This window comes from Syngnathus floridae, chromosome 2, assembly GCF_059516105.1.
Source record: "Syngnathus floridae isolate MCC-2025c chromosome 2, RoL_Sflo_1.0, whole genome shotgun sequence".
Lineage (NCBI taxonomy): Eukaryota > Metazoa > Chordata > Actinopteri > Syngnathiformes > Syngnathidae > Syngnathus > Syngnathus floridae.
In genome coordinates this window covers 5,414,731-5,425,012 of record NC_142414.1, presented here as the reverse complement: position 1 = coordinate 5,425,012, position 10,282 = coordinate 5,414,731, and the positions used below count along the sequence as shown (strand labels likewise).

Sequence of the window (10,282 nt, the reverse complement as noted above, 5' to 3'; positions counted from 1 at the left end):
TACTCCAACATTGCAGCATGAGCGCTTTCTACAGCCACAAATGTGCCCACGCGAGTGCTGCGTGCACTTTGAGGTAAGGCGACACTTTGCATCTGAATGTTTGACTCGTGCGAAACAAAACACACGCAGTGCGTGAGTCCAGAGTGAATCCGAATTTATTTTTCCTGTATTTACATGTGTAATTCTAAATGAATCTGAATATAACGACGACATGGTGGTTGCAAAATTTTTCAGTCCCTCAATTTGAGTTTTTTTTTCAAAATTTGTTACATTTTCTCCTTCAATTTTGAGAAAATATCAAATCTACAAGATATATTTACAGTTGTATAAATCCTAATTTTCATTACTATGTGAATGCATTAGGGTTGGCTCATGAAAATGAAGGCGGAGTCACGCACCATTTGGGCAAAAACGTCTCGTAACCTCGTTCCCCATTCTTAACAGGATCCCCGAAACCTGTCTATGCCTAATAGTAGATACTATATGGTGTGTACCCAAGCAGTAACTCCCCGACTCCTACAAAGTACACGACCTGGGCGATGCCAAAGAGAGGTGCGATGACAAGGGCCCGGCAACTGGCCCCCTTAAGAAAAGCAGAGGGACCCTCTTTCCTCATGATTTTTCTGCAATGAAAGCAAATATTTCATATCATTTCGAGTTAGGATTCAGCTCCTCCTGAAAGTAAATTTACCTGACGCAGTCGACCACTCCATAATACGTTTCCTCATTTGTCCCCTTTTTCAGAGATTGTAGTCTTGTTTTGACCACTATGAAGACAAACGCAATCAGAGTTGGCCTTGCTGTGTGGCCACATTTCTTAAACAAACGCTAACCATCGCAAGGGCTGACAGCCACAGCTGCAACGGATCCAGCCAAGCATCCAGAAACAAAGGACCAATAGAAAGGCACCGATGGGTTTTCTGATGAGTGCTGACCGAGTTGGTGCAAGTGTGCGAAAAGAGGGAAGTAAACGACCGAGAAGGGAATGTCCCTAAAGAGAAAACGAACAAATATGTTAGGCACCAGAGAAGGCGAGTCAGGTTGCTAAATGGTCTCACCGCATTAATGTGGCCCCGAGTCCTCTATACAAGCCTGTGACACCTTTGGTCTTCAACAGGTCTCGTGTGATCTGCGTGGCTGACACCGTCCCGACCTGAGGCGCAGGGCTCGCGTTGTAAGAACGACTAAGGACTGTGCTGGTTCCGGCCATCTTTAGAGATGATGCCACACTGGGCATCACCCGCTGCTGTGCCGCTGCATGGTGGAGGGAGATAAATGTAGTTTCTTCTTACTGCTCAAATGTTTTTTAAAAATCTGTCTGTATGCGTATATGCACATGTTTGTATAAATAATTGCCAAGCTCACCTAGCCTGCCGGCATCTTGGAGCTGTATCTTGAGCATCTCCATAGGCGTCGTAACAACCACTTGGCACATTCCCGCACAGCATCCTGCCAACATCTCCTTAAACACCGTCAGCTTACCACTGACGACACATGCATGAGGTCAAACAAAGAAAGCAAGATCCACTTTTTGTTTGTTGGACAACTCACCCATCTTTGCTGAGCTGGTGGCGAAAGAAGTCATTGGCGGCAAGTTTAATGGCCTTTTCAGGAGTCACTAGGGTGAGATTGACGGCAGCGCCTACAAGGCGGATTTTATTAACTCATTCACTGCCATTGACGACCACAGACATCAAGCATCTATTTTAACTGGGCTGGCACTGAATGAATATAGTTGCAAAGTAATGGAAAATTAAAAATGCTTTGTGATGCATTGGCAATACCTAATACCATTATTACGAACCATTATTCAAACCCTTACATTGAATTTGTTGACAGTGGCGCTGTAAACTTAAAATGTTTAAAGTGTACAGCAGACTGTAGATCAGTGGTTCTTAACCTTGTTGGATGTACCGAACCCCACCAGTTTCATATGCGCATTCACCGAACCCCACGTTCGTGAAAAATATTTTTGGGGGAATTCAAGACATAGATGATTTTTACTAGCGCACAAAATGAGCCGTGCATGAACATCACCTTGCTCAAAGAACAAAACCAACACTATACATGACCTCACAACAAATTACATACTGGCAAACCAGAATTTACACAATAAATTAAGTTTGTTCGGACCTCCACAGTGGAGGCTCTGTCGAACCTTTAAGACCGACTCACCGAAGCCCTAGGGTTCGATCAAACCCAGGTTAAGAACCACTGCTGCAGATGATTTGTGAGGAAAACATTTCTCCTTGTCTTCATTATGTAAGGCAGGGGTAGGCAATTCCGGTCCCCGAGGGCCGGTGTCCTGCATGTTTTCTATGTCACCCTGTTGCAACACACCTGATTCAAATGGTCAGATAATTGGCAAGGTCTGCAGAAGCTGGAAAACAATCCTGATCATTCGAATCAGGTGTGTTGCAACAGGGTGACATAGAAAACATGCAGGACACCGTCTCTCGAGGACCGGAATTGCCTACCCCTGATGTAAGGGATCAGACAGTACAGCCAAGTGCGCAGCGACAGAGACTTTATTGTGGGGGGAATATGGGAATAGCTGGTGCTGGAGTGCTGGCTGGGGTGGACAGGCAATTCTGCGGGATTTCCGAATTGTTAAGCGAGTCAATTTCACAGGGACTGATGAGCGAAGCAGCATCACGAGACAGACTGACACTCGGGTCTGCACTGGCGGCGCTGATATAGCGCTGTCAATGAGCCCGTGGCAGGTGCCGGCGATTCCGCTGACAAGGGGGCGTTGTCGTGTCGCAGGTGGCGCCAGCATGTGACACATTATGCTAGTGATGTTGCATTATTATTTTCACCAACAACAATCAAATGAAGCTTACTTACCTCTATACATTCCAAAGTAACCTTCGGATTTTACCGTCTTTATAAGACAGTCCATCCTGACAAAAAAAAACAAAAAAAACATATATATATATATATATATATATATATATATATATATATATATATATATATATATATATATATATATATATATATATATATATATATATATATATATATATATATATATATATATATATATACGTATACATAATATATATATATATATATACACATATACGTATATATACATATATACATATATACATATTATATATACGTATACATAATATATATATATATATATATATATATGGGTAATGCTCTTAAAGTGATTGTTTTAATTACATTTGATTTAATTATTTTCATTTCATGCTTCCTTGAGTTGACTTGACTGGAAAATTATAGCAGAAATGAAAAGATTATCTAGACCACTGAGGGATATGATACCAATATACTACATTAAAGGCATATGTAAAAAAAAAAAATTACTAATTAAAATGCTGCATGAAAAAACCCAAATTTACTCCAGTACCGGTAATTCAACTCAAAAAGAGAAACTCATAAATGGTATGATTTAATTACGCACAGAGTGAAATACCTTTACTTTTTACCCATAATTGTGAGAATCTCTGCTTATATATGAAACATTTGTTAAAAAATGTGTTTGGGAGGGGTTTGGTATTCATGCATGTAAATGTAGGTGGTGTTCTTACATATTCTTATAGAGTTGCTGCCCGCTTCGTTGGTTTTGCAGGCGTGTCTTGGCCAGGTCGACTGGGAATACACAGGTGACACCAACCATGCCTGCAATTCCTCCGTTAATCAGTTTTGCTGGCAAGCTGAAATCAGGAAAAGTCAAACACAAATACATATACCAATCATTGCTGCTCTTATTATTTGTAAACAGCAAAAGTCTACACACCCTGGTTTTGTGTGCACACTCTAACAAGTAGGATGTGGTGATGAGTAGCACAGTGTTGGCACCACAAGTGAGTACAACCACTTGGGAAACAATTGTGATCATTTGTGGTTTGAGTGCAAATGCATCATTAGTAACTGCAGAATTGCAACATTGGGTCACCTAATTTACTAATTAAAAATAAAAAAAAAATACATATGGACGGCATCTTCCTCCTACCTCATCTGTTGCTCGTGGGTCATGATTTTGGGTTGTTGTGTGTGCAAAAGCACAACAGCATAAGATGAGCAGCTAAGCGTCTCAGTTAGGCTCCGCGCAAGGCAAAGAGCAAAGAGTGGCTCTGCCTTGTATATATAGACAAGTTTAACACGGCGCTTCCAGGGATGAATTCCACTCACGCCCCCTGCTATGCGAGCCAAGAAATGGAGCCTGGGTCCTCACTGGCCTGCCAAAAGCAAACCACAATCAGAAAGGTTGTCAGGCGGAAATACTTTCTGAATCAGAGTCTTCTATTTTACAGCAATAATAAAATGACTTGTCAACAGTTCTATTCTAAGAAGTGAAAGCAGTCATTAGTGAATAGCAGGCCCATAAGTGTTAGATGACCCGTAGGTGAAAGAAAGAAAGAAAGAAAGAAAGAAAGAAAGAAAGAAAGAAAGAAAGAAAGAAAGAAAGAAAGAAAGAAAGAAAGAAAGAAAGAAAGAAAGAAAGAAAGAAAGAAAGAAAGAAAGAAAGAAAGGCCAACATGATGCAATATTAAAAAGACATTTCATGTCTGGGAAAGGATACAAAGAGTCTCTGCATCCAATTCAGTTATGATTCTGGTTGTTCATTTATACCCAAAAAGTACTATTTCAAAAATTGGTTCCTTATTAATACTTTGATGTAGTTGAGCAATTAACTTATCTTGCTAGATTTCTGTGGTGAGCAGCTTCAGCGCAGAAAACCTTCATTTCATATGTAGCTTAGCTCATTACCTACCATTTAAGTTTTTCAATAGTTATAAATTGATTCTGCAATAAAAGATTACTGTGAGCACATTAAATCTTTACGGCACACAAGCTCTTTTCCAAACGACCCCATAACAGAGATTTTATCAGCTTACTGTTTACCAGTCATATAAATATGTATTTGCCCATACGTTTGTGACACCCCTGAGGTAGAGATCACATTAGTTCCTTAGACGCAATCTGGGGAAAATTCAGTGCCCACCTTCCCATCTCTTTCTCCTTTCCACCTGTTCATACAGGTCAGTAAATGGTATACAAAGTGCAAATACCTCTGTTTATGATGTTGTATTTGAGTGTATGGCTATCGGTTGAGTGCTAAAGAAACCGTGATAACCCTAATGTGTGTGAAACTTGTGACAGAAAGTTAGGTTGTTGTTGTGCACCCCAATGGGATTAAGTAGACATTCAGGGAAAATGTTCATGTATGTATATAGGGAAATTAATATTTTGTTTTAAAATGTTGAACATGGTGAGACATGCAGATGAATGGTGAATTTGAGAAGTCACCTAGAAAATTGTGTAGCTGAACAGAAATGCATAGCGGCTCGCCAATTTGAACCACTAGAGAGCAGCAAAGGACAATCTAATGTGCATTTGAGTGACGTTGAGTCCAACAGTTTTTCCGGTGACTGTAACCGAAACAATATTATCCAAACAGCCCCTTAAACTCAATGCATGGCATAAACATGATGCCGAGACTCAAAAGAACAGGTGGTAGATGAGAATGGCCACCTGGCGTGCTATCAAACATAATGCCTAATGGGTATATTTTATTTTCCTTTTCAATGAGCGCATCCAAGCTGAATTGCATTACTTGTATATTGTTTTTAAACGCAAAACCTGAAGGCTCTGGTAGATATATAGTGGCATAAATGAAACATTGAAAAAGAAAAGTGCAAAATTAAAAAAAAAAAAAGGAAAAAAAGTACATCTTATTAGAAAGAAAAATCCAGTTTAAAAGGAAAGAAATGTATTCCTGAGTTTTGTTCCGGAGCTGAGCACACCGAGATTTTTGGGGGTCTTTTTTATCGGGGAGAGACTTCTCATGAGAAAGTCAGAGGAAATAGTTTGACCTAAATCATTGCCGCAGTCCTTGAAGAGAGTCTTATTAATAACCTCAGGAATCTGGAGACCATCGCACACCATTCCTGCCGCCTTCCTGCCCACATTTAATTTGAAGTTTCTATCCAAAAGATTTTTTATTACCATTTTTACCTAATTTTGGGCTGTGTACATCATCCACCTCCTTCTCACGAACACTCAAGATCCCCACAAGGGCTCCAAATCAAGAAGCCGAGTTGGGGGAGAACGTTTACCAGTCGACAGTTTTTGCCGTAAAAGCTGTATTCTTAGTTTATATTGACGTTATTTTTCAAATATAATGATCTTAAATGAAATTACAAAGCATTTTACTTACATGCCGTTTCAAAGCTTATAGTTTTCATTGTATTCAATTGCTTCATACTTAAGCCATTTGGAATTATTTTTGGAGATGATTCATAACCGTACAAAATAAAAATGAAACACATTTATTTGTGCAAGCGTTTGTGTGTGACATTTTAGATTCATAAATGATTTAAATTCTCTATTAATATATGTTTCTGTATTGCACAAATAATTCATCCAGCTGGTTGTTGAAACATATAAATATATATTTTTAAATAATTTTAGAGTATAGCGTGCCGTTCTTTTGCCAATAGATTTTGCAGAAAGCGAATACGTGGACCCATGTGGCTCAGATGCCGGCAATTCCTGCAAGGTGAAAGCACGGCACTTCCATCATTCTAAGAGTATATTGACGGCTGAGTATGTTACAATATTGCGGCAAGGTTATGCCAATTCAATGGCTCCTCCACAAATGCGGCATTCTCGCTGCACGTCTCTATAATGCGTGGCTCCATCAAAAGTTCAGTTGGGACAGAGCTAGTGGCTTCATCTGCTATTCCAATTAATTCAACCATTGAGAATCAGCTACATTGCATAATAAGGTCATATGACATAAAAAATATGGCCCCCAAATTTCAGATGCTTTCGTACACTTAATTGAGAACAGAAAACCTGCAAGTCGTTGCCTTATTTCCTCACGACTGTAAATTCATACATATTTCATTTGTTCAATTCATCTGCACCTGATGAAAGATGAGCCAAGCGGGGGAAACTACGGCAAAAGGAAAGAAAGAAAGGTTATAGGTGCTTTGTAATTGAGGACCTTGTCTGGAAAAGATGTGACTGCAGACAGATGGAGGGAAATATCTCTGATCAGACAGGAAAAAAAAAAGACGCTGTCAGCACCGAAAGTCTTCTTTCCGCATTTATAAATGTAATTAATAGCATTGCTTAAAGATATAGGATGTCTAGTCGAGCATCTTGTAACAGTCGTGCTAGTTACAAACTTCAACTAACAGATCCTAAAGTCATGGTTGTTTCCACCTTTGGTGTGATTTTATTTCAAAGATATTCTTACGTGACCCAAACCATCACTGAAGTCATGGAGGCATTGGTCGCCCTACATTACAACTCAAATATAGCTTTGCCAATTAAGGCCAACTCTCCTATGCTACAGTAAGCATGGCAGACAAAGCATTCGATATCACCTATTATTTATCTCTCAATATAGGAGCGGGTGCACGCAAGTTGTCGGGAAGAAAAATTATTAAACATGTTTTTTGAGGAAACTCAAGTGATTTAGATTATTACTGAGAAAACCATCAGTGTGGGTCAATGCTGGCCACACTGTGAGAGGACACGAGGGGAGACCAAGAAACATGAGTGCGGAGGCCAACTTAAACATTTTGTGAAAGCTGGAAAATAGGAAAAGCAGAGTGCATGAGCAGTGAACCAATGAAGGATGCTGGTTGTGGACAGAAGGGGAGAAGAGGGCTGGCAAGATGAAAGGAGAGCGGAAGTGGGACACTGTCCAGTAAAAACACCAAAGGGGGTGTGGGGTGTGTATGTGTGTGTGTGTGTGTGTGTGTGTGTGTGGGGGGGGGGGGGGGGGGGGGTCGGTGTGTGCGTGCGTATGCCCTGATCAAGTGCTTTATGCCAAAATAAGAAACATGCTGCATGCGGAGATTCACTCCTGTTTGGGATTCTATTTAAAGTCAAAGCCTGCAGGGACAAAGTGAGTGAGTGAGTGAGTGAGTGAGTGAGTGAGTGAGTGAGTGAGTGAGTGAGTGAGTGAGTGAGTGAGTGAGTGAGTGAGTGAGTGAGTGAGTGAGTGAGTGAGTGAGTGAGTGAGTGAGTGAGTGAGTGAGTGAGTGAAGCCTAAATTCTCAGTCCTCTTTCAATGGCTTTTGGCCTTGAACCCTGCTTGGCAGCTTCTTGTGACACATTTGACAAAAAGACATGTTTGCTCTGAGTCCTTGAAACCAATGATGCAGTTCACTTTTGTCCATACAGCTGTGCTTTTGCTTCCTCTTTAATAGCACAATTTAGTTGACCACATTATTTCTGTCTTTTTTTTTCTTCTTAATCAAGCTGGCTGATTAATCAATCAAGCCCTAATATTGAGAGCCCGTAAGAGCGACACACCAACTTTTCAAACCTGCAGCCCACTCACACCTGTGACCTTGTAACACATTCTGACTAGTCACATGACACCAGCAGACAAAATGAGTCGTCAAGTCAAGTTTTAACATTTTCACTCTGGGGTCTACTCACCTTTGTTGCCAGCAATTTCGACAAGCAAACGTCTTTACATCCCATCATAAACATAACATTTACAAAAAATTATTGAGCAGTACTGCATTATCAAATATAAATAAAATCAAGTAGTGCCTCTCCACTTTCTGCATAATCCAAGGATAGATTTGCTTGAACCTCGGCATTAGTTCCTGCATCATTACAGTAGCCATCTGTCAGCAGGCACACCGCCTTGGCTCTGTAAATGCCCCCACACACATCACACATCACACATCACGTGCCAAATAGCTCACCCATGACCCCCGTGACCCCACCTAACAAAGGTCACCAGGGTTCCAGCATGATGCTTTACATTCACAAGGATCAATGATGGAAGGTCATTCATTGCCTCCCCCCCTCTCCATCTTTGGCCACACAATAGCAGCGCTCATCTGCCAAACGCTGATGTCATTGTCCAACAGCGCATGAGATGAAAAGATGAACCTTTCAGGCATAATCCCACAGTTTAATCCTAACTCCTCTGATGTGCCTACACAGAGAGACTATTTGTTTGACTGTGTAAGTTTTAGACAGGGAGGTAGTACACATTTGGGCGTGTTGCGCTTCAACCAGATCTCACATGATAGATCATTTCTGTTCTAGTGAGTGAGTGAGTTGGTGAGTGGAGCAGGGAGGGCTGGCAGTCAGAAAGGAGCAAAGTAATTCTTCCCAGCAAAGCGCAGACGGCGAAGCTAGAGCAGGAGCAGCGGTTACATCCCCTCTTCTCTCCTTTTGCTCTTGAGACCGCTGGCATTTTCCGCTCATCCTCTGTTGCCCACTCAAGTCCAGACAGATCCTCGGGGTCTCATTTTGGATAGTTTGGCTGCACCCACACTTCTCCAGAGCCGCCACAAGTCAAGGTGAGAACTCACTGGTGCATGATGTACGCATGCCTGACACGCCAAGTGAGAAGACAGAAAAAAAAGGTTTTGTCATGGGATGATGATGAGATGCGCATGGCAAAATCAAAGTGTGCTCAGTTTTAAACAAACTTGTTGATTTGCATGTCATTTATATTGTGCAAAACTGTAACTATAGTTTTTTTTTAACCTTGTACTGACAATAATACACCTTTTCTATTCCGTGGCGGATGGACACAAAAACAGTCCCATTTATTATTGCTTTACTTGCTCCATCCTGGAATTATGTTGACTGAAGGCTTATGTTGAATCAAGGCAGATGCTCGAGGATTTTAAGTGCACATTGGGAAGAACTGCAAGCAGCCAGCTCGGATAGCTACGCGAGAAAGAGAGGGAGGGGGCAGTTAATCTGCATGCGCTAAAGTACAATATGTGCGTTAGTTGCCATCAGCAATGTTTCTAATTGCAACAATTCAAATCATCTTGATTTGTCGATGATAATTTTGTCGTCCAAAATGAACCCAATTGCGTGTGAGCGGCAGAGCCAACAGCTAGGAAAGTAAAAGGATGACAAAAAGGATTGGCGGGGGGGGAGTGAGTGTGGATGTTCACCTATTAATCTCATCTATCAAGTTGTTGCCCCCCCATTCCCCGGTTTGCAGGGGCAGTACTATACCTTCCCATCTCCAGAGATCTCATTTAGAGTTTGTAGAAAGGTTTTAGCCTAAAGGAGGAAAGGCTTTCAAAGCAGTGTGTTCAGGCTTTTTTTGTATGTGTGTTCACTTTTTAATGGTTTAAAAAAAAAATAAAAAGGATGTGCAACCTGCTCGGAGACGGGATTGGAGTTATGCGGAGTTTATTTACGAAATGGGCGCCACGTGTATGTTTATGTTGTCCTTTGTTGTCAAAGTAGTGGCGGAGGAACATCTGTTGTTCCATGCATTGTTTGGAACAATAAATTT

General features: G+C 41.1%; 2 protein-coding genes across 2 annotated transcripts in view; one reads left to right on the top strand and one right to left on the bottom strand.

Annotated features, from left to right (window-relative positions):
- Window positions 1-132: 132 nt before the first annotated feature.
- LOC148401335 (mitochondrial glutamate carrier 1-like) lies at window positions 133-4,134 on the bottom strand. Its single transcript, XM_088398664.1, has 9 exons — window positions 3,989-4,134; window positions 3,564-3,689; window positions 2,848-2,903; window positions 1,552-1,642; window positions 1,366-1,484; window positions 1,059-1,254; window positions 834-991; window positions 692-767; window positions 133-623 (listed from the first exon to the last, which is right to left on the bottom strand). Exons 1-9 carry the CDS (start codon window positions 4,009-4,011, stop codon window positions 467-469), a joined length of 1,002 nt encoding a protein of 333 aa, XP_088254790.1. The 5' UTR covers window positions 4,012-4,134; the 3' UTR covers window positions 133-466.
- A 4,845-nt stretch (window positions 4,135-8,979) lies between these two features.
- The window catches only part of LOC148401334 (uncharacterized), a 31,816-nt gene continuing 30,513 nt past the window's right edge, over window positions 8,980-10,282 (top strand). The window contains exon 1 of the mRNA XM_088398565.1: window positions 8,980-9,320. The gene's annotated coding sequence lies outside the window, so the exon portion shown is untranslated. The remainder of the gene's footprint in view (window positions 9,321-10,282) is intronic.